This window comes from Pipistrellus kuhlii, unplaced genomic scaffold (genome assembly GCF_014108245.1).
Source record: "Pipistrellus kuhlii isolate mPipKuh1 unplaced genomic scaffold, mPipKuh1.p scaffold_m20_p_4, whole genome shotgun sequence".
Lineage (NCBI taxonomy): Eukaryota > Metazoa > Chordata > Mammalia > Chiroptera > Vespertilionidae > Pipistrellus > Pipistrellus kuhlii.
The window spans coordinates 28,029,219-28,054,141 of record NW_023425540.1 but is presented as its reverse complement, the minus strand read 5'-3'; the positions used below and the strand labels follow the sequence as shown (position 1 = coordinate 28,054,141).

The window sequence follows — 24,923 nt, the reverse complement described above, 5'->3', positions numbered from 1 at the left end:
AATGGACACATTCTTTGTGGCATGGGGGTAGATGAAACCAGAGTAAAAGCAGTGCCTCCTCCTGGAAAGGTAGGAAAATATTTCCAAAGTAGAATAACCATGTTCTTCATCTATTTGTTCAACAAGCTTTTTCTGAGAGTCAGCTATATGGCAAAGGGTTGCTTATAACTAGGAGCTACAAAATACAGAAGTAAACACAGACACACATACACAGAAAATCTAATCAAAGAGACAATAAAAAAAATCATATAGGAAACTATGATTAGTGTTACAAAGGAGAGACCTCTTTGCCAGATTTCTCTGAGCCAAGTTGATAATTAAGTCATGAACTAGGCAACAAAGAGCAAGCAGAAAAAATAACACAGACACAAGCAGCTAGCAGGGCAGCTTGAAGGCATCTGAAGGGCAAGGGAAAAAATGTGCAAGAGGCAGATGGGGGTCCAGGCTTAACCATGCCAGGCCCTGCACAACCATGACTTTAGTCCTCTAAGCAAAGGGGAAGCCACTGAAGGTTCTGCACAGGGAGTACAGGCAACATCATCCTGGCTGCAATATGAATTTTAAGAGCTGATCCCTGCCTGCTCAAATTTTTCGAGATGATTATTACTCTTACAAATACATGAAAAAAATACATGAAAGTCCACTCTTACTCACGTGTATACACATATAGGAAGAGGAAACAAATGATTTTTAAAACACTTCTATGGTACATATTAGAAGTATAGAAAGGCCATTAACAGGCCTTTAACTGGATAGCTAGGAAAGAGTGTGGGGTGGGTAGTGAGGTCACATCGGCACAGCTTTCAAGGGCAAGAACTTAAGAAATCACTCCAAAATAGAAGGGGGGGGGGGGGAAGGGGCAGGAATACACAACCAAGATTTAGTTCATAGTAAGCTCTTTCCAATTAAGATGCCTTTTACTTTTTCTTGTCCCATTGGTATGGCTAGGCCTTCCAATACTATTTACATTGAGTACGAGTGGTGAGAGCAGACATCCATGTCTTGTTCCTCTTCAGGGACACACTGTTAGTTTTTGTCTACTAAGTATGATGTAGACTGTAGGTTTGTCATATACGGACTTTATTATGTTGATCCCTCTATTCCCATTTTGCTGGAAATTTTTATTAAAAACGGGTGCTGATTGTGTAGAATGCTTTTTCTGCATCTACTGATATGATCATGTGATTTTTACCCTTCATTTTATTTGTGATGTATCACATTTATTGATCTGTGAATATTGTACCAGCCTTGCAACCCCAGAATAAATTCCACTTGATCATAGCATATTATAATTTTAATGTATTGATGAATCCAATTTGTTAATATTTTATTGAGATTTTAGCATCCATGTTCATCAGGGATAAAAACAGTATGAAGTTTCCAAAAAAAATTAGGAACTGCCATTTGACTCAGCAGTCCCACTTCTGGGAATATAACATAAGGATCCCAAAACACCAATCAGAAAGAATATATGCACCCCTATGTTCACAGCAGCATTATTTATAATAGCTAAGGTCTGGAAACAGCCCAAATACCCATCAGTAGATGACTGGATAAAAAAAAGCTATGGCACATTTACACAATGGAAAACTATGCAACTGGGAAAAAAAAAAAAAAGGATCTATTACCCTTTGAGACAGCATGGAGGGACCTGGAGAGTATTATGCTAAGTGGATAAGCCAATCAAAGACAGACAGATATCACAGATATATATGTGGAATCTAATAAACAAAATAAACTGACAAAAAAAATAGATCCATAGACATGGATGCATGGAACACACTTGACAGATCTCAGAGGAAAAGGGGATGGGGGATGGGCAGGAAGAGATTAACCAAAGAACTTGGTTGCATATATACATAGCCATGGACACAGACGACGGTAGTGTGGTGAAAGCCTGGGGTGGGGTGGGGGCTGGGTGGAGGTGGGTAAAAGGGGACAAGGGAATGGGGGATATCTGTTAACATTGTCAACCATCTATCGATATATAAAAAAACCTAAGTGACCATTATGGAGAATGATAGAACCACCATTCACTATGCTGTGCACTGACCACCAAGGGGCAGACGCTCAACTCAGGAGCTTTTCCCTGTTAGTCAGTACACTCCCACGGGGGAGTGCCACTCAGCCAGAAGCTGGGCTCATGGCTGGTGAGCACAGTGGCGGTAGCAGGAGTCTCTCCTCCTGCCTCAGTGGCACCGCTAAGGAGCAGTGAGCAGGCAGGTGGACATCCCCTAGGGGTCCCGGATTGCAATCTTACAAAAAAATTTAATTTTATGATTTCTCATTAAAGACGATCCCTCATTTCCTCCAATTTTTACATTAAAGATGAGTTCCACATTTGACTCTCAAGTTAGAAAAGGCCATGATCAGGCAATCAAATGTCAGTCTCTGCAACAACTCCTTGGTCTACCTACTTTCACTAGGTAAAAACCATATTACCTAAATGTACCTGGTTTACTATATACTTTTTAAAAACAATATGATGGTTGTAGATTTCTCAAGTAAGGGTTCTTGAAAGAATAAGGATATATAGATTTTTCTAGATTTATTAAATAAGGCTTCTTGAAGAGCTGTCAAAACCCCATTCTAAATTATTAAAAAGGCCAACCAAAAAAGAGAAAACTAGCTGCTCCAAAATTGTAAAGGATCAAAGATGGAAACATCACTTTAAGAAGTGAATTTTTAGCTCTGGCTGATTTGGCTCAATGCATAGAGCGTCAACCTGCAGACTGAGAGGTCCCAGCTTCAATTCCGGCCAAGAGCACATGCCTGGGCTGCCGGCTCAATCCCCAGTGGGAGGCATACAGGAGGCAGCCAATCAATGATTCTCTCTCATCATTGATGTTTCTATCTCTCTCTCCTTCTTTCTTCCTCTCTAAAAATCAATAAAGTTGATGTTTCTATCTCTCTCTCCTTCTTCCTTCCTCTCTAAAATCAATAAAATATTTTTTAAAATCTTTCTAACAAAAAATAGTGAATTTTTAAAATTAGCCTTTTAGAGATATAATAGTCAACACATCCCTACTATTACCATAAAACAGACTGTCATACAGTGAACTTTCACAGATTACAATCTGAACTGTCATTATCGTTAACAGAAAGAATGGAGGGAGGGGGAATAAGTAAAAATATAAGTTTTTATATAATGACATTAATAAGCAGCACAATGAAACACAAATTCCTGAACTGAAAAGGGGGAGGAAAGGAACCCTCTATATTTAAACATAGCGACTTAAATTTGTGCTTTCTTGAGTTTAACCCTCCACCACTAGCCCATCACTACCACATTCCTTCTCATAACCCAAAACACACACACAAGCACAGTTTTAAAAATACAAAGCATATCATTATGTGTCAAAAAATAAATTTGACAAATGTCTCATGATTTATCAAAGCAAAAGACAACCCACTGCTAAGCTATGAGCAAATAATACCAATTCAGACCTAATACATACACTGAAATTTAAATAAACTGATCTGATATCTCCGATTTTTTCCTAACAAATATTATAAATTCTACAAACAAACTATAATAAATGAGCATGGAGAATCATGGATGAAACTTAAATTACTATTAATATAAGAATGTTTAAAAAACCTGTCCATTTTAAAAGTACTTTGACATAAATTGTTAAAATAGTTTTTACAAAACTGTTTTCCCACCACAAAAGTCCTTTTTCTGAAAGCAAAAATGCAATACTATCCAGTACTTTGTAATTTCCTGCTATTTATGAAACAGCTTAGACAAAATGCTTTTTTAATAAGTTGCTCAGATCCATGAAAACTCCAAAGCGACTGCTCTGACAAGTTCCAATAAGGAATGTCATTTGAGCAATGTGCTCATACTCTAAACATCACTAGTCAAACTACCTTCTGGGCTTTGGTTTTAATCAAGCTTGTTAGTTAAGCTGGAGCTGACATCTTTTACATGATTCACCTAAATAAAATCTGTATGATAGTAAGGATCTAAAAGATTGTCACTTATCTACTACCATCCAGTAGATTACAATATTCTATGCATATTAAATTTTACACAAACACACACACACACACACAACCTATCTGCAGAAACATATATACATAGATTAAACGTTGTTTCTCCAAGCCACTTTTGGAATATCTACCATAACCTTTAACTGCAGATACCATATAATTACTACACTGTGATATAGTTCAACATGCTTGACAATCAGTGTTCTTTCCCCAAGACATTCTGATTATTTCCTAAATTTTTGTTTACACCCCAAGTAATAAAATAGTCTTGGATCAGTAACAGCAAACTGGCTGTTATCCACAATGTAAGTTTCTCATTTTAAGATATAAAAATTTAAATAAACTCTATAATATCTGCTTCCTACATGCTATTAGAACAACAATTCACCTTTCACTAATCCCTCACCTTACACTTTCTGAAAAATTTTCTTTTCAGTTACAGTTGACATTCAATATTATATCAGTTTCGGGTGTCAGCATAGTAGTTACACACTTATATAACTTACAAAGTGATCCCCCTAATACTTCCCATCTGACATCATACAGAGTTATTACAGTGTTATGACTATATTCCTTATACTGTACTTTATATCCTTGTGATTATTTTTTAAGTGCCAATTTGTACTTTTTAATCCCCTCACCTTTTTCACCTTGCCTCCTAATTCCCCTCCCATCTGGTAACTATCAAAATGTTCTCTGTATTTTTGAGTTTGTTTCTGTTTTGTTTGTTCGTGTATTTTAATCTTTCAATTCCACATATAACTTAAATCATACAGCATTTATTTCACTGAGCATAACACCCTCTAGATCCATCCATGTTGTTGCAAATGGTAAGATGCCATTTCTTATGGCTAAGTAATATTCCATTGTATATATGTAGAACATCTTTATCCAATGGTATATCAATGGACACTTCAATTGCTTCATATCTTGGCTATTATAAATAATGATGCAATTGAACACAAGGGTGTACATATCTTTGGATACTCAGAAGTGGGATTTCTGAGTCATATAGTAGTTCAACTTTTAATTATTTGAAGAAACTCCATACTGGTTTTCATAATGACTACACCAATTTGAAATCTCACCAACAGAGTACAATAGTTCCCTTTTCTCTACATCCTCACCAACACTTATTGTTTACTGATTTATTGACGATAGCCATTCTGACAGTTGTGAGATGATATCTCACTGTGGTTTTAATTTGCATTTCTCTAATGAGTAATGCTGAGCATCTTTTATATCTACTGGCCATCTGCAAGTCCTCTTTGGAGAAATGTCTATCCTGGTCTTCTCACTTTTTAATCGTATTGTGTTTTTTTTCACCTTATACTTTATTTCACAAAAGTGAATTCAGCAGAATTCACCCAATAGTTACATTAAAGACATAGTGAGGATGGAATCAATTTGATTCTATTTCTAGTTATTCTGACCAATTATTATGTGCTATCTTAAAAAGGGCATCAGATCAACGCACTAACTAAATGTTCTCCTGCCATCCAACAGATCAAAGTATATTATACCACTATTAATTGAATAAGCAAACAATTATCATCCCTATTTCTATTCATATTTAGTGTAGTCCACAGTACACCAAAAATCAGCCCTACCCTAAACTCAGTTTTTCTGTGCACCGCTATGGAAAAAATATAAATACTGTTATTCTTACCGAAGTCCCTTCCAAAGATACAGATTCACAATGTGACATTCTTTTTAATTCTTTCCAAAATTACTCAAAAACAAATACAATATATTTTTTCTTTGTGAGTACAATTGATAATCAAGTGTACATGTGCATCCAAAAGTTTGAAACCCATTTGCAAATACAACCCACATAAATACTGGCTCTAGGGTATATAAAATTTAGACCCAAATACTGATATTTATTTCAACAAAACCTACCTGCTTCCTACAAGAATAATGGGCTTTTTTATTCCTACATATTCCTACAGCAGTAACTAAACCTAAACACAGACAACTTTGTTAGCAAAGGGAACACTGATAACTGCATAAAAATAAATACATGTTTTGTTTAATGTCTGATGACACTTATAATTATATGAACCAATTCAAACTCCATACTTCAACAGCAATGGCAATTTTAAAGATGCCCAAGGCACATTAAATCAATCGGGCAAATTTCACACCTCTTGGTGCTGCCACAAACCAAAATTATTGAGCTGGATGTAAGTCTGATCTGATAAGGCAATTCTTAAATCTTTCTCCCACCTAAAATAGCTATAGTAGTATAACTACTATCAAAAATGAGTCCCACTATGTATACTTTCAACAATATTTTTTTAATGAGCCCCTTCTTTAAAAAGCCAAAAGACAAATAAAAACATGCACATCCATTTAGAAAAGTAGAGGTAGGTAGAATATCACACAGCACAGAATATATCTGAAGATTAGTCCGATACCTGAAAAATTAGGTTTTGAAACTTGCCAGCAGTCCCACAATGCACTGGCCTTGTGCCATCATGGCCTGTTGCCAGCCTAACATGGAGCCAAGCTAAAAATAGAAGCCAGCAGCAGAACACATAGGTCCTTGTGACCTCTGCTTTATTTCCTCCCTAAATCAAGGGAGGTTGGAGGGAAGGGGACAATTATAGGGCAAGAAAGGAGTGGAGTACCTTCTCATCCTTGGTACTTCCTACCCTTTCCAATTTCTTGCATTTTTCCCTACCACTCCCTCCTACTTCCTTCTCTCTCCTACTCCATTCCCCCATTCCAAAAAAGGAATGGAGTGTGTACGGGAAGTAATGAAAGGAGGAAAGGAAGGAGGGAATGGGAGAAGGAAGGAGGAGAGAAGCTGAAGCTCTGAGGCTCTATCTCCTGCCTTCAAGTCTCACTTGATTCCACCATCATCACAAAGCAGTCATTGGTCACCTCAGCTTTACTGAAGGTCTGGAGAAGGTATAGAAAGTGAAAGACAAAAGTTACACAGGTGATAATTGGGGGAGGGAAGTAAGAGAAACTAGTAATGATGGCAAAAGTACAAAATCTTCAGTACTAAGAAAGCTTAAAGATTGCTAAAGAAACAGGACATTTTAAAAAAGTCCTTATCAAATACAACAATCAATTATAAACTTCTGTTACTTGAATTTTAAACATTTATTTTATGACAAATACTTATAAAATTTATAACCACCATCTTTGAAGAAATGAGCTCATATAAAGCAGTAGCAGGATACAAGGCTTCAGCAGTAACAAATTCAGTATGCTACCTTTGGACTTGTGCAGGCCTTTACCAAGACCAATAGCAACACTAGAAGAGACTTCAGGCACTGCCCTTTACACTGAATTTATAAAATATCTATACCTTCACGTATATTGTAAAAATGCCGGTCACATGCCAAAACCGATTTGGCTCAGTGGACAGAGCGTCGGTCTGCGGGTTCGATTCCGGTCAAGGGCATGTACATTGGTTGCGGGCACATCCCCGGTAGGGGGTATGCAGGAGGCAGCTGGTCGATGTTTCTCTCTCACCGATGTTTCTAGCTCTCTGTCCCTCTCCCTTCCTCTCTATAAAAAATCAATAAAACACATTAAAAAAAATGCCGGTCACTGTTAGCAAATATTTAACATGGTACATACAGTATTTGAAATATAGTGGTGTAATTAAATTAAATACAAAGATTTAAACCTTGCTTCTGTAGACTCACTCTACATGCTATCTTTTTATGCATATATTCTGTATAATACCTTCCAACATGGATCTGACATCAATTAACAATAAAAAATGCTTTAAGTAAACAGACTGTTAAATAAGCCAAGACCAGGCAATGAGTCACCTGAATTTTAAGCACATTAATTCACTAAATGAGCTTCCAATTTATGTGATCAGCTTATTCAGTTATTAAGAGTTTCAATGTACTGGCAGGTTCTACTACATCCTTTCAATTAACATCTTCCCAATAAACTCTCTTTCAAAGAATTTAAATTTTTTTACCAGCAGTAAGAAATAGTATAATTTTTAATCATAACATTTAAAAAGGTGCTTAAATGAGATATATTTCTCTAATATACTTTGAAAAAGTATCTTCACTGCATATAAACCACAATTAGATCTAGCCTACATGTTATTTTAACATTTTAAAAGTTAAAAATGTCTGAAAAGAGATGCTCAGAATCATCCCCCACAACCTTCCTCCAAAGCTTTCATTCATTCACAAAAGGAATTTATAATACAAGTTTTCAAGTCAAATGCACCTTTAAAATCATAGCTATGAATACAAGTTAAAATTCTGGTCACAGTGAAAGACACTCTAGAAAGTAGCAAGAGATGAACCTTCTTTAGGTTTTATCTTATTTAATGACTAGAGGCCCAGTTCACAAATTTGTGCAGATGGGGTCCAGCTGGCCCGGGCCCAATTGGGGTGGATCAGGGCTGGGCTTGTAGGAAGGTGGAGACAGCGAGAGGTTGGCAGGCTGACCCACCACAAACAGGACCAGATCAGGGCCAGGCTGGCTGGGGGGAGGGGCCGTGGTGGATTGGCCAGGGGGCCCTGCACGAATTAGGGTGGAGAGGGCCAATTAGGAGTGTGGCCAGCTGTGGGGAGGGACTTAGGGTAGTGGGCCAGCAGGCCCTCCCCCCAATTGGTGTGGGAGGGGGGAGGAGTTGATCAGGGGCGGAGCTTGCTGGGGAGGGGGCAGCAGGCCAATTGGGGTAGTGGGGGGTGATCGGTGTTGACCCGGCATGGGGAGGGGCTGTAAACATTGGGGCCAGCAGCCTGGGGAAGGGGCCATGGGTGGGCCAGATGGCCCTGCCTGATTAGAGTTTGGGGAGGGCTCATCAGAGGTGGGGCCGGCCAGAAGGGAAAGGCTGCAGGCAGTTGGCCAGCCAGCTCTGCCCCAGATTGGGGTGGGGAGGGCAATTCTGGGGTGGGGCTGGGTGGAGGGAGGGGCTGCAGAAGGTTGGCCAGCTAGCCTCGACCCCTATTGGGGTTGGGGGGTGGGGACAATCAGGGGCAGGGCCAGTTGGGGGGGAGGGGCTATGGGACCATCAGGGTGGAGGGGACCCATAAGGGGCAGGGCCAGCCTGGGGAAAGGGCCTCAGGGGTTTTGGCCAGTCAGCCCCACCCCGATTAGGTATCATAGGGACCAGCCATTCTAGCCTTATGGTTACTGGTTTTTTATATATATTGTATATATAGAGAGAGACTAGAGGCCTGGTGCACAAAATTCCTGCATGGGGTGAGGGGTGGGGGGTGTCCCTCAGCCCAGCCTGCACCTTCTCCAATCCAGGACTGCTGGCTCCCAACTGCTCACCTGCCTGCCTGCCTGATCACCCCCTAACCATTCCCATGCCAGCCTGATTGATGTCTAACTGCTCCCCTGCCAGCCCGTTTGCCCCAACTTCCCTCCTCTGCCGGCCTGGTCACCCCTAACTGCCCTCCCCTGTAGAGTTGATCGCCTTCAACTGCCCTTCTTGTGGGCCTGGTGCCTCCCAACTACCCTCCCCCGCTGGCCATCTTATGGTGGCCATCTTGTATCCATATAGGGGCAGGATCTTTGACCAGATGGGGGCAGCCATATTGTGTTGTAGTGATGGTCAATCTGCATATTACTCTTTTATTAGATAGGATAGAGGCCTGGTGCATGGCTGGTGGCCAGCTAGTTTGCCCTGAAGGGTGTCCAGGATCAGGGTGGGGGTTCCCTTGGAGCATGTGGCAGCCTGAGTGAGGGGCCTGTGGTGGTTTGCAGGTTGGCCACACACCCCAGCAACCCAAGTGGAGGCACTGGTATCTGGAATATATTTACTTTCTACAATTGAAACTTTGTAGCCTGGAGTGGAGTCAAGCCTCCTGCTTGCTCCATGGCAGCAGCTGTTTTCTTGTTTACCTTCTATAATTGTTTACCTTCTATAATTGAAACTTTGTAGCCTGGAGTGGAGGCTTAGGCCTGCTAGAACAGGCAGAAAGCTTGGCTTCTTCCGTTGCCAGAGAGACCCAAGCCTCTGTGGCCTCAGCCATCTTGGTTGGGGTTAATTTGCATACCTGCTCTGATTAGCTGGTGGGCATGACTTGTGGAGCAGAGTGATTTGCATATTACTTTTCTATTAGGTAAGATTAGGTAGGATGATGCATCACAGGTAGTACTAGTTAGCCAGAAGTACCAGTCAGACAAGGCTGTTTCTAGCTCCATAATTTACCAGCTTGTCTGACCTTGAGCAAAAGTTACCAGTGCTTTTTTCCTATGCTTCAGTTTCCTCATCAGGTAACCAAATAAAAGTGCTTCCTAGGTCTGTTAAGAAATATAAAGTGCTGCCCTAGCCAGTTTGGCTCAGTCGATAGAGCATCGGCCTGTGGACCAAAGAGCCTGGGGTTTGATTCAGGTCAAGGGCATGTACATGTACCTTGGTTCTAAGTTCCTCCCCAGCCCCAAGCCCTGACAGTTCTCATTCAGGAGGCAACCAATCAATGTGTTTCTCTCACACTGATGTTTGTCTTTCCCTCTCTTTCACTCCCTAAAAATCAATGAGAAAATATCCTCAGGTGAGAATTAACAACAAAAATAAAAAGTAATTAAATAAAACATTTAAAATTATTTTAAAAGAAATATATTCAAGGATAAACCAGTATGCCCTGGCCCAGTGGTCGGCAAACTCATTAGTCAACAGAGCCAAATATCAACAGTACAAGATTGACATTTCTTTTGAGAGCCAAAAACTGACTTCTGTGCATGGGCCATGAAGTTTCAATCACACTGTACGTGTGCACTCACACATGGTATTTTGTGGAAGAGCCACACTCAAGGGGCCAAAGAGCTACATGTGGCTTGCAAGTCATGGTTTGCCGACCACTGCCCTAACCGGTTTGGCTCAGGGGATAGAGTGTGAGCCTGAAGGATCCCAGGTTCGATTCTGGCCAAGGGGGCATATGCCCAGATTGTGGGCTCGATCCCCAGTAGGGGAAATGCAGGAGGCAGCCGATCGATTATTCTCTTATCACTGATGTTTCTATATCTCTCTCCCTCTCCCTTCCTCTTTGAAATCAATAAAAAAAATTTTTTAAAGTAAAAATACATTTTTTTAAAAAAGAAAAAATATATAAAAGAACAGTATCTGGCACATGGTTAAGTATGATGGAAGTGTTTACTGCTATTATTAGTAGTAGTAAACTAGAGGCCCAGTGCATGGATTCAGCCTGGCCTGCGCCTTCTTGCAATCCAAGACCCCTCAGGGAATGTTGGACTGCTGGTGTTTCAGCCCAATCTCCGAGGGACCCCACCATGTACCAAGCCTTTAGTGTGCATGTAAGATGTTTGGTTAGTCTCTTCCTGCCCTCCCCCTCCCCATTTCCCTCTAAGAGTCATCAGTCTGTTTCATATTTCCATGCCTGAGCATTGAGCGTCTGCCCCCTGGTGGTCAGTCCATGTCAAAGCAAACAGTCAAATGGTCGACAATTGCTTAGGCTTTTATATAGATGACTAGAGGCCTGTTGCACAAAACCCATGCATGTGGGGGAAGGGCAGGGGGGGGGGTCCTTCAGCCAGACCTGCACTCTCCAATCTGGGAGCCCTAGGAGGATGTTCAACTGCCAGTTTAGGCCTGATCCCACAGGGATGCAAACTGGCAGTTGGACATCCCTCTCACAATCTGGGACCTCTGGCTCCTAACTACCCACCTGCCTCCCTGCCTTAACCACTCTGCCTGCTTTGCCTGCCTGAAGCCCCTAACTGCCCTGCCCTGCTGGCCTGATCTCCCTAACTGCCCTCCTCTGCTGGCCTGATAGCCCCTATTAACTTTAATCTTATCCCCTTCACACACAATTGTATTTGACTTCCTTACTGCTTCTCCCCCTCACACCATTTTTCTCTCTTCTTTATGTAACACTTTTTCCTACTGACTCATCATTTATAAACATTTCTTTCCTCCTATTTTCCTACTTTTGTTCCAGCATCCTTCTTCCTATTTCTCTCCTCCCTCCCTCCCTCCCCACATTCCTACTTTCCTTTATCTTTTCCCCTGCCCTCCCTTTCCTTTTCCTTCCTTCCCATCTTTTTTTCTTCACTTCCTCCCTTGGACCTGCTTTGCTCCCTCTCCCATTTCTTCCTTCTTCCCATTCTCCTTTTAACCTCTACCGGCTCCCCTTTAAAACTTTCCTTCCCTCCCTTTTTCTCTCTCATCCTGCCTTTCCCATATATTCTTCTCTACTTATTTCCAGTTTTAATATCTACCTACCTAACAGCTATCTTTTCAGACTCCTACTTTTAAAATCTGTTCCCAGTACACAACTGTACTTGATTTTCATTACAGCTTACACTTTCAAACAACTCTACAATTTCCAAAAATGTCTACAAATGTTTTATACTACCATGTATTTAGTATGCTAGAATCATTGCTTAACTGAAGCTATTAGAATGTGGCCTAAAATTAAAATGCTCTGTAGAAATACATTTATTTATAACATTCAAAAAAAATTAACCAAATCATCTCTACAACCGTTCAGTCAACTTACATTCAAGAATATTGTTCCTCTGCCTTGGCTGATGTTTCTAAGTGGTTAAAGAATCTGCGCAGGCACTTAAGGGTCTCAGGGGTTTGATTCCAGTCAAGGGCACATACCTGGGTTGCCAGGTTCAATTCCCCAGCTGGAGTTGGGTAGCATGCAGGAGGCAAACCACCAATGAATCTTTCAATAGGGGAAAATATCCTTGGGTGAGGATTAACAAACAACAAAATATTGTTCCCATTTTCTATGATTTTTCTGAGATTTACCAAACATTCTCAGCAAATTAAGAGGCAGCCAAGGAGTGGGGGGAAAGACACAAAATTTAACTTTTTTAAATTACTCAATGTCTCTACCCCAGATTTCTCACAGCAAAATGGAAAAAGCTGGAATTTATGTCATCTTTTCATTTCTAAAACCTACATAGCTCTATCCTATATAATAAATAAGTAATATGCAGCTGAGACCAGTTTGGCTCAGTAGATAGAGTATCGGCCTGCGGACTGAAAGGTCCCAGGTTCGATTCTGGTTGCAGGCACTTCCGCAGTAGGAGGTGTGTAGGAGGCAGCTGATCGATGTCTCTCTCATCGATGTTTCCAATTCTCTATCCCTCTCCTTTCCTCTCTGTAAAAAAAAAACCAATAAATTATATTTTTATTTAAAAAAAAAAAAAGAATATACAAATTGACTCTCACATCCTTGCACAAGATGGCCACCCTCATGTGTTCAAAGATGGCCGGCAGGGGAGGGCAGTTAGGGGTGACCAGACCAGCAGGGGAGGGAAGTTGGGGCAACCAGGCTGGTAGGGGAGCAGTTAGACCTTGATCAGGCTTGTTGGGGTGCAATTAGGGCCATGGTCGGCAAACTGCAGCTCATGAGCCACATGTGGCTCTTTGTCCCCTTGAGTGTAGCTCTTCCACAAAATACCATGGCCTGGGCGAGCCTATTTTGAAGAAGTGGCATTAGAAGAAGTTTAAGTTTAAAAAAGAAATTTCAATCGTTGTACTGTTGATATTTGGTTCTGTTGACTAATGAGTTTGCTGACCACTGGGTTAGGGAGTGATCAGGCTGGCAGACAGGCGAGGGGTTAGGAGCCTGCAGTCCCAGATTGTGGGAGGGATGTCCAACTGCCGATTTAGGCCTGGACATCCCCCAAGGGGTCCCAGATTGGAGAGGGTGCATGCAGGCTGGGCTGAGGGACAACTCCCACCCCCACCCCAGTACACGAAATTCGTGCACCAGGCCTCTAGTAAGTTGAAAACAGCTATCATGCAAGATATTGTATAAAAACAGCTTCTCATCTGTTAGCATATTTTATTTTAAGAAGAAATGGAACAGTGTATCTATACACAGAGATCACTGACATATGCTTGAGGTAACCATAATCAAATGACACTGGATTCTTTTGTCTCCTTTTCTGCTCACTTTTGATCAACCTAAATTACAAATACATAAATAAATATACGTAAGTTACACTGAATAGCCAGATTATTATGATCTCTGAATACATAATAATCTGACTACTCAGTGTATATCCTATATAATAAAAGGCTTATATGCTAATAAAAGGCTTATATTGCAAATTGTCCCTTCAACCAGGAGTTCGACCAGCAGGCAGGCTGGCCAACCACCATGTGTCGCCCCTCTCCCCTCTCCCAGCCAGGCTGGCAGAACCCCACCCAGGCACGAACTCATGCACCAAGCCTCTAATACATACATACACACACACACGCACACAGTGGCCAGGTTATTATGCGTTCAAAGATCATAATAATCTGGCCACTCAATGTATATTAGCTGACTCAAAACTAATTCTCACATAAGATTTCTACAAATATAAAACTGCATACCTTTAGTAAAAGAGTTCATTTACTATCAGCTGAAAGGCAATCTTTAAGTTCAAAATAAAAAGCAGATTTTGCACTGAATTCTCTCCAAAGCCTGCTTTAGCTACCTATTATTTTTAAAGAATTGAAAACCATGTACAAAGTGTATTCTCAGCAGAACACAGGCACTGAAAGCAAAAACTGGAAAGACACTCAAGATTTCTTTAAACAAATATAACCAACACACATTTTAGTTTTATTTTTTTTTTATTTTTTTGAGACTGGCTAGGATTGAGAACAAGAGTCACTCTCTTCTCATGAGACAAGACTATGTAAAGTAACATTTTTCTCCAAATTATCACTTGATACTAATTTCTCAGAAATGGAGAGTATTCCCATCCATTTAAAGGAGAAAACAGCTCATGTTTTCTAATTTATAGTAATCCCTAAACATTAAGTTAGCTATCTCAAAAAGTTAATAAGCTAAGAAAATTAGCTTAGGTTCTTTTACTGTGAGAAAGTACAGTTCTTAAAATTGTATCATAGTTATTTGAAAGGTAACTGAAAATGTTTTTTGTAGATTCCATGTAGTTTATTATATTACTATCCAAAAAATAATGGCATATAACTGCTTTGTTTCTAAGATGTTTATACTTACTTGTAATCTGCTTTCTTTTCTAGGATATTTGTCCTCAAATATAAGTTAAGGGTCAACAGTAGTTCAAGTTTAATGACTGCCCTATAAAAATTTCTAATGCAACATAAATTTATCATATGTATACATAAGTAAGCTTCTTAAAGACAACAAATTCATTTTGCATCATTGAAGAAAATTAATTTTCTAACAAAAATATAGCCGAAACCGGTTTGGCTCAGTGGATAGAGCATCGGCCTGCAGACTGAAGGGTCCAGGGTTCAATTCCAGTCAAGGGCATGTGCCTTGGTTGTGGGCACATCCCCAGTAGGGGGTATGCAAGAGGCAGCTGTCTCTCTCTCATCAATGTTTCTCTCTCTCTCTCTCTCTCTCTCTCTCTCTCTCTCTCTCTTCCTCTCTGTAAAAAATCAATAAAATATTTTTTTAAATATATATAAAGCAAGCAAGCATGAGAAAATTGTATAGATCTTATTGTGTATTTTTTTTTTTTTTAAAGAATAGGTTACTGCTGAGACAGGTTCAGTGGATAGAGCGTCGGCCTGCGGACTAAAAGGTCCCGGGTTCGATTCCAGTCAAGGGCATGTACCGTGGTTGCGGGCACATCCTTAGTGGGGATGGTGCAAGAGGCAGCTGATCGATGTCTCTCTCATCAATGTTTCTTACTCTCTATCCCTCTCTCTTCCTCTCTGTAAAAAAATAAATAAATGTTTTTTTTTTAAAAAAAAAGGTATAGGTTACTAATTTTCAGAGAGAGAAGGGAGAAAAAAAATGTCAATGTGAGAGTGCAAATCTTCTACCTCCTATATCCCCGCTCCCTTACAGAGAATGAAGTATGCAACCCAAGCCAGGAATTGGACCAGGAATCAAACTGTCAACCACCTGGTGCACAGAACAACGCCCAACCAACTGAGGTACACCAAGCAGGGCAATTGTGTAATTTTTCAAAGGGATAGCTTTCTTAAAAGAAAACATTAGCCATTCTTCTATTGCCAACCTGTTCACTGAACATGTTACTAGCTGAAATCATACATTAATTGAACCCTCTTAATATGAGTGTGAGCAGAAAAAAATATACTTGTCTGTGTCTTTCCAAATGAAACATTTGGAATTAGAATTGAAAGCAATTGATTATCCGTTGTGAAAAGAAAAAAGGCCCAGGATAAACATCTTAAAAACCGGTCATGACATACTCAAGGCAGTAATAACCTGACTTGCTCAATTAATTACAGTAGTAATTCCTCTATGAAAGCACACATTCCACAGGCATCCTAATGTTTTCAAAAGACAAGGCTTCAAAGTCTCATATCTGCAAAGGGATGAAATTCAATGCAAAGCTGGGAGAAACAAACAATAGGAATGGCCTTTTCTTTTACAATCCAAGTGTATACTCAGAATACAAGAGTGTGTCAAGAAATTAAAAGATTGAAGAGTAGAAATGTTTTCTTAATCCACATCTGCAATTCTACCTTCCAGTATTGTTGAAATCTTACATAGCTACAAAAAGGATTGTCTCCTAAATACTTTAGATTTGAACTAATACTAACCATCAAAGAACTAAGTATTATAACAAATCCCAAGATTTGTTAACCTAAAATTGAAAAACCTAACTTTCCTTAGAACAATGCTGAGCACATATGAGGAACTCACTTTTAAAACTCAATTTGTAAGGAAATTACATCTCGATTCACATAGGAGATTAAAAAACACATATGCACCTAGATCCAATTTTTCCTTTATGTACTTTTTCATTAATCAAAAGGCAAAAAAGTATAATATCTGATTCAAAATTGTTCTATATTAATTACTTTAGTCTTGAAACTGCATTCAATAAAATGTACCATCATCAATAAGTAAAACCCAATTCTAAAAGTAATTTAGAGTCACATCTTTATATAATCATCTCTGATCTGTAAAGAAAATCAAAATATTCAAAGAAAGGCCAACAAATCAATCCTAAATAAATTAATTAAATTTTTATGCATATTAATTCTATTCACAATCACCTTTTATTGTCTTGCACCCCCTAAAACACAAAATTTTAAGTTATAAATCTTAAAAGACCACAAAGGTGTTTACCAAAGTGAAAGAGTAATCAGAAAAAAATAAATAAAAGCAACTCCTTTTAAAAATTAACTATTTCCTTCTTATATAAAACACTAGCTTTGTTTTAAGATTTCTTGCCTTTAAAATGATTATTTAGTCACAAGTAAGGAAAGTGTGTTTCAAAGCCCCCAAAAAATGGATGTACAGCAACCAGATCTTCAGAAAGGGGACACACACACACACATACACACAAATATATATATATATATATATATATATATATAATAAACTAAAAAACACAAGAATAATTTTCCAACATTTTATGACAAAAATACATGCTTTTAGTTTTAAGACTAATCTAACCATAAGACAGACATAAAATGGAGAGTAAAATTCCTGCCCGCACCGACGGCCTGCGGACTGAAAGGTCCAGGGTTCGATTCCGGTCAAGGGCATGTACATTGGTTGTGGGCACGTCCCCAGTAGGGGGTGTACAAGAGGCAGCTGGTCGATGATTCTCTCTCATCGACGTTTCTAACTCTCTATCCCTCTCTCTTCCTCTCTGTGAAAAATCAATAAAATATATTTTTTTTTAAAAAAAAGTAAAATTCCTCACAAAATCTTGCCTATTCACAACTGCCCTTCTCCATCTTTTCTCCACTATTCAAAGATTATGTAACCTTTCAAAACATGTTTACCCATCTATATGACCTCTTTTTTGTTTTAAAAGGAAATTGCAGCATACTATATGAACAATTGGCTTGTTTTTAAACAAAATATTCAGATAACCTTTTCTTGTTAGTACATATACTAGTAAATCTACTTCACTTTTTTCATGGTTGCATAGTATTCCACAAGTACATTTTAATTAGTTCCCTTCCAATAAAAGAGAAAATGATTCCAACCTTTTAGAATTGCAAACCTTACAGCAATGAGTATTGCTCATTGTACAAAACAACTTTGTGCATTAATATTAACGTATCTGTAAGAAAATATCTTAGAAATGACTGAAAATATTGTGCCAAGCAGCAAGGAAGCAGCATCCTCTTCTCCCACCATCTTCTCAATCTATTTGAGTACTGCCTACCTATCTTGTTAGTAATGTGATAAAGATAGTATGTTATTTTTACTTGTGTTTCTTTACAAAGTGGCTCAGTGGATAGAGCGTAAGCCTGCGGACTGAAGGGTCCCAGGTTCAATTCCGGTCAAGGGCATGTATCTTGGTTTCCAGCACATCCCCAAATAGGGGGTGTGCAAGAGGCAGCTGATTGATGATTCTCTCTCATCGATGTTTCTAACTCTCTATCCCTCTCTCTTCCTCTCTGTAAAAAAATCTATGAAATATATTAAAAAAGAGAGTGAAGATGAGTTATGCTCAATCATGTGCATTTCTTTTTGAATGTGTTAGCCATTTTTTTAACCAATTTTTTGGAGTTCTCTGCCAGCGTTTGGTGGAGCATACTACAAATATTTGGCACATTTAGCCGTTTTAGTCCAGCAAAAAATTTTTACATATTTTTATGCAATCGGATTTATTCTCCCTTTTAATTAAAATTTTAGGCCATATTAGGTAAGTCTTTCCCAGGCAAAATTTTGGGGAAATTTTTTTAAAAATATATTTTATTGATTTTTTACAGAGAGGAAGGGAGAGGGACAGAGAGTTAGAAACATCGATGAGAGAGAATCATCGGATCAGCTGCCTTCTGCACACTACCCACTGGAGATGTGCCCACAACCAATGCACATGCCCTTGACCAGAATCGAACCCGGGACCTTTCAGTCCCCAAGCCGACGCTCTATCCATTGAGCCAAACCGGTCTCAGCTTGGGGAAATTTTTTAATGTTACTTCTAAGTCATTGCTTAAGTGATATTGATATTTACATATAAGTTCTAATATATCATTATTTAACAAAAATAAGTCAACTTCGCTTAGCTAATGTAATGGAGAGCTCTGCACCAATTAAACACTACTTACAGCTACCACACTAAAAGTGTACTTTTGTCCTTTAAAGGTCTTCTTAAAATCTAGGAGTTGAAAAATAACTAGCAAGTATGTTCAATTCCTAGGATGTCTACATTCTTTGTCCCCCAATACTTAAATAATTTTCAACAGTGTAAATGTAAAAAATAAAATCCAACAACTATATTTCCCTATTGTAATTATAATTTAGTCATCTCTACAAAAGTCAATAAGTAAATACTCCTATACAAACAAACTTGTAATTTTGCAATACCAGAAAATCGCTTATGATGAGATCAATGCTGTACTCTGTTATTTCATTTCAGGTCCTGAAGTGAAAAAGAGTTCAACCTCACAAAATTATAAAATAAACCTCTTGAGTTAGTATTCCAGTTCAAAACACCACTGAGAGCTAAATTAGATGGTTAATGTGGCTACTCTCTCCATTCTCCAACAAAAAACGGAAGGAAGGAAGGAAGGAAGGAAGGAAGGAAGGAAGGAAGGAAGGAAGGAAGGAAGGGAGGGAGGGAGGGAGGGAGGGAGGGAGGGAGGGAAAAATTCTGGTCATAAGTTTTCTATCTCAGTGCCAGCTACTTAACAACCTTCCATCTCTAAGCTGACTGGCACAACAAGTAGTACAACTTGGAAGTTAAGAAAATTGGCAGAACTCAGAGGGGGGAATTTTTTTCCCACAATTTCTGCAACACTAGTTTAGCACGTATGTGTTTCTAAAGGGGTGGTCAATTCTTCAAAACTATAAGAAGCTGCATACTACTGACTTCACATGAACCAATGCCAACTCCATTCAGTGGTCTCCTTCCCCTTGGGGGCTATTCAAAAAGTTAGTATTTTCTTTTACAACTCGCCCAGGCCTCATCATTGATGAAAGCAGGCAAAGCCCATGCTGTGTGTCTGTCTCCTAGAGAAGATTGCATCTTTTATTTATCACTCCTTGGCTTTATTTTCACAGTGAATTCCTGGCTTAAATGCAATCAGCCAAGAAACCCTCCCTATGTGCTCTCCTGTCATTCCTCATTGCTTGCAAGCAGAATCAAGCACAGAAGGGGAGAAAGAAAGGGGGAAAAAAAGAAGAAAACTTGCCAGCCAAGTCATAAAAATTCTCAAACTCCAGTTAGTTATATTGAGAACCCATAGATACCTTCAATCCGTTTCAACCTGGCAGCAGGAAGGGGGGGGGGGGGGGGGGAGAGACACCAAAACCTTGAAAGTATGTTAATTGGGTTTAAAAAAAAAAAAAAGATGGATGGATGGGTGGATGGATGGATGGATGGATGGGTAGCCTCAAAAGTTGAACCCCCCTCTGACAGAAGGACAGGGTGCTGAAAAGGCAGCACTAGGGGATGCCTTCGGAAATAATGACCATGCAGAAAATCACGTTTGCAGGTTGCATTAGAATTCAAATTAAGCAGACAGAATTAACACAAATCTGAATTCTCTCTTGGAGCCCCTATCGACCCCCACCAAACCCCCAAAGACAAGAATAAAAGGAACTGACTACGGGAAAAGAAATAATTAAAAATGAGACAGCGATGCTTATTTTTAAACCTCTCCCCATGCATTAGGTCCCCGGCTCACCACTACAATTGAAAGTGCACAGCAATAGGGGACGGAGTAGGAGAAAATACGCCGCTTGCAATCAGGAGAGAAATATGGGGAGGGGGGCTCACTACAGCATTGTTCTTCTCAGTCAGCTCCCACATCCCCCTCGCTATGGCAAAGACAGATATTGGCCAGAAAAAAAAAAAAAAAAAAAAGAAAGAAAGAAAAAGAAAAACACACTGAGGGGGTGGGGGGTGGGGGCAGGAAAAGCTTTTAAACTCCGCATCTGAGGAAACTCTCCCGGCCCCTCGGAGAAAGGAGGGCTGTGCGGCTTTAAACCACAAGCGCCCCTCGCGCCTTTGTCAAACACCTTGTACTTTACAAGCCCTGAGAAGAAATAGAGACTCTTTTGTTTGGTTTCCCCTTCTCGGAAGGTGACACAAAACCGAAAGGGGCACAGATACACCCGAAAACCAGAACAAAGTGCGGGGCCGCGCCGGGAGGGACGCGGGGCCCCCCGGGCTCGGGCTGCAGCGCCCGCCGGCGGAGCGCGGAGCCCGGAGCCGCTCCCGCTCGCACCGGGCGCGACCCCCGAACTCGGGCGGCAACAGCCCGGGGCCCCGCCGCGGCCCCGGAGAAAAGAAGAGGCGCGAGCCGCTCCTCCCCGGACCCGCGCCATTGCATTCGGGGTGTCCGGGGGGGTGAGATGGCTCCTCAGGAGAGAGGTTCCCCAGGCGAGGGGGGCCCAGCCGCCGCCGTCCCCGTCCCCGTCCCAGTCCTCGTCCCCCTCCGGCGCTGCTCGGAGCCCGGGGCGCGGGGGAGGGACAGACATTTAAATCCCCGGCGGCCCCGGAGCGCGCCCCGCCGGACCGGACGCCGCAGCCCGTCGAAGCCCCGTGAGGAGCGGCGGCGAGGAGCACTGCCGTGCGCTCCCTCCCCCATGAGCGAAGGGGCGGGGAGGGGGGGAGAGAAGAGAAAGAAAGAGGGCGAACGACGGGCGAGGGGAGCGCGGAGGCAGCGCGGAGGCACCGCGGAGCGCGCGGCCGGCCCCCGGCTCGGCCCGGCCCGGCCGGCATTGTCTGCGCCGCCCGCGCCCCCTCCCCCGCCCCGCACGGCCCCGCCGCACACCCTCCGCCGCCGGGGCCGGCCGGCCGGCCGCGCCTTTGTCCACATCCGCCCCCCAACGCGGCTATCAGCCCTCCGGGACGTGCTCCCCGGGAGGAGGGCGCCCGGCACCCACCCCGCCGCCGACCCCGCCGCGGGCAGCGTCCTGCTGATTCATTTCCCACTCGCACCAGCCCGTCCGGGGACACGGGGGGCGGGGAGGGAGGGGGGGCGGGAGGAAACGGGCGCTCCGCTCCGCTCCGGTCCCGTGAGGGCACCGGGCAGGGTGCGGGCGCAAGCCGGACCGGAGGGCTGGCTCCGAGGGGAGAGGGGAGCGGGCAGGCGCCCCGCCCCCGGGGGACTGACGAGTGGACAGACGGCCCCGCGGCTGCCCGTGCCCGTGACTCACCGACTTGCAGGACGTTGTCGACGCAGCCGCTCTCCAGCAGCGCGATGCCCCGGCGGAAGGGCAGCCGCGTCTCGTCGCCGCCGTCCGCCGTCCCGGCCGCCCCCACCGACGGGGCCCCGGCTCCTCCGGCTCCCGAGGCGGCGGCTGAGGTGGCTGCGGGAGAAGACGAGGAGCTGCCGCTGCCCGCGCCGCCCGCGCCGCCGCCGCCGCCCGCGCCGCCGGCGGGGCCGCCGCTGTCGTCGCCGGGGCCGCCCGCGGCGCCGCTGCCCGTGTTAAAGGACGAGTACATGCAGATCTCCCGCTCGCTGCGGGGGAAGGACCAGTAGACGATGCGGCGCTGCACCGGCTCCGGGATGCGCTCGAAGCGCTCTTCCACGCGCTGGAACGGCCACTTCTCCGCCACCTTGCGCGCCGCGATGTCCAGCAGCGACTCGGGGCTCTGGGTCTTGCCCGGCGGCAGCAAGCCCAGCGCCGCGCCGCCCCCGCACGCCGCCGCCGCAGCCGCTCCGCCCGCCCGCGGGCCCGGCCGGCAGGCAGAGCTGTAGCCGCCACCCGCTCCGCCGCCGCCGCCGCTGCTGCCCCCGCCGCCGCCGCCGCCGCCGCCGCCGCCCGGCCGGCAGCACAGCCGTTTTGCGGGAGGAGGCTGCTGTCCGCGCTCCGCCATGACCGCGACGCTTCTAACCCGACAGCGGAAGTGCCGGGACCCTATAAACGGCACAAGGAAGCGCGACACGCACACGCCGCCGCGACGCCACGCTGCCATCTAGGGCCCGCCGCTCCTTGTATGGGCCCAAGGGGCGGGGCCGCCGCCGTGACGTCAAGGACTAGGCGGCGCAGCGATTGGGGGACCTGGGGCCGAGGGCTGGGCTATGCAAATCGCTGGGCTCAAACATAAATAGAGCACTCGGCCGACACGGGGGTGGCGGGGGTGGCGGGGGTGGTGGGGCTGGGTGCTTGCCGGGCGGTGAGAAATGTTAGGCTGCGGGGGGGCGGGGCTCAGGTGGGATTCCCGTGGGAGGGGGCGGGCCTCCGGACCCGGCCCGGGGTGGGTGGGTCTCTGCTCTCCCTGCTCCTCAACTTCCCTTTCCAATTCCTTACCTTCTTTTTGGATGTCCGGCAAGTGAGGGCGCGCGCCTCGTGGGTCGCAGCGGGGAGAAAACGGGAAATGGGGGGGTGAGCCCGGGCAAAAGGTCCTGCTAAGTGGGGGGCGGGGCCCACGGGCCGAGGCCCCACCCTTCGTCAATGCATGCCCGCCGGGGGGAAAAGCCTCTGGGCGGAGGAGGCGCTTTCAAAACAAAGAAATGCGGCGTGGAGCCCAGGGGATGGGGGTGGAGAGGAAGGCGGAGGAGGTGCGGCTTTAGCCGCCCGGCTGCCTGCTTCCCCTCCAGCTAGCCCGGGAGAACTCCCTCCCCCATCCTCCAACCCCGGGCCAGGGTTGCGGCGGGCGCCGGGGAAGAGGGAGGAGGCTGCGCTCGGCGGCTGTTTTCCACTTCACTTTTGCAGACCCAGCTGGGGAAGGAGAGTGCTCGCTCCGCTGCCCCGTGTGGCTGCAGTGCACAGCGGCTCCGAGCTCCATGTCCGCTGTGTCCCGATGGCTGGGCTGGGGGCCGAGCCAGGCAAGGTGTCCGAAACTAAGCAGAGCGCTCGGAACCTTCCCCGCCACCGGGCGACGGGCGTTCCAAGCCGGCCGTGGCAGCCCCGCCCTTGCGCTCCCCATCCCTGCGCAGAGCCGGGGAACTTGAACTGGCTCTGGTCCCCCCCGCGGCCTCGCCGATAAAAGACACCGCTTCAGTCCCGGGGCTCGCGCTCGGGATGGAAGGCACACCCGAGCCGTGGATTTAGCAATAACACACCTTTGTGAGTACGCACCCCACGGGAGCGCGCACACACACACGCCCCTCGAGCGCGCGCGCACCACCCAGCCCGCTGCAGACACGGATCCCGGGACGCTGGGCGGCGGAGGGAGGCTGCGAGCGCGCCCCGTGCGCCCCTGCGCCCCAGCCGGCCCCGGGCTGCGGCGAGCCAGGGCGCTCCGCTCCGGGCGCCCGCCGCGCTCTCAGCAGCCCCGGCGGTGCCGGAACGCCCCGTCCCCCGGGGAACGGGCGCTTTGGGAAGCAGGCAATCCGGAAAGATTGGAGAGTGCAGCTTGCTGCTGCGAGGGCGCCGGGGAAGGAGGAGAAGCGAGTCCCGGGCTGAGCCAGGAACCCTGCGGACATTGTACTCAGCACTCCACGGAGCTCGGTCTAGTCTGGGTCCAAGCCACGGACTTGACTTAGCACGTTAGAGACATCTTTACTCTTTGCCCCCGCCTTCTGTTTTTACTGTAACCCGTATTACCGATGCTGTCGCTATTGTAGAAGACAAACGGCATCACTTTCGCATCTTTTAAGGATATCAGTTGGCACCTCGTTGCCTACATTTAAAGGAATAGAGCGCTTCCGAGTTCTTTTTTGTTGTTGTTGTTCTTTTTTTCTTTTAATCGCCCACTCAGGGCCAAGGCCTGGGAGACCTTGAGCTCCAGCTCTTGGCTCTTCCCCGTGTTAGGCCTTACCAAGCCTCAGGCTGCAGGTCCCAGGGGGACGGGACACTGGCAGACTTTCCATAGCTGCCTTACTTGTTAGGAAAATTTTGGTGACATTATGTTTTTGCATATCCCTCTGGTATTTTTCTGGGCACCTCCTCAGTGCTTAGGCAAAGGCCTGGGCAGAAAACTGGAAGACTATGGCAAATGGCAGAGGGAAGGCTCTTTCTTCCAGTTGTTTCATTTCTGAACCTCTTATCAATAAAACTAATTTTTAAATTTAAAAAAATGGTGATTGGAGTACGAAATAAGTCGAAAAGTAAAATATAATTTGGGCTCTATAGGTCTGTGTACTATCGTGTAGATTACCAAGCATTGCCATAGACATACACACA

General features: G+C 44.3%; 1 protein-coding gene across 6 annotated transcripts in view; it reads right to left on the bottom strand.

Moving 5' to 3' along the window:
- ZSWIM6 (zinc finger SWIM-type containing 6) overlaps window positions 1-22,956 on the bottom strand; it is a 166,197-nt gene extending 143,241 nt beyond the window's left edge. For 4 of the 6 annotated variants that reach the window (XM_036408773.2, XM_036408777.2, XM_036408775.2 and 1 more), the window contains exon 1: window positions 22,008-22,954. In XM_036408773.2, the coding sequence (XP_036264666.1) occupies window positions 22,008-22,770 (763 nt within the window). In that variant the 5' untranslated portion in view covers window positions 22,771-22,954. Of the gene's footprint in view, window positions 1-22,007 lie in introns of all 6 variants that reach the window. The other 2 variants (XM_036408778.2, XM_036408774.2) reach the window with 2 other exon arrangements.
- Window positions 22,957-24,923: the final 1,967 nt, after the last annotated feature.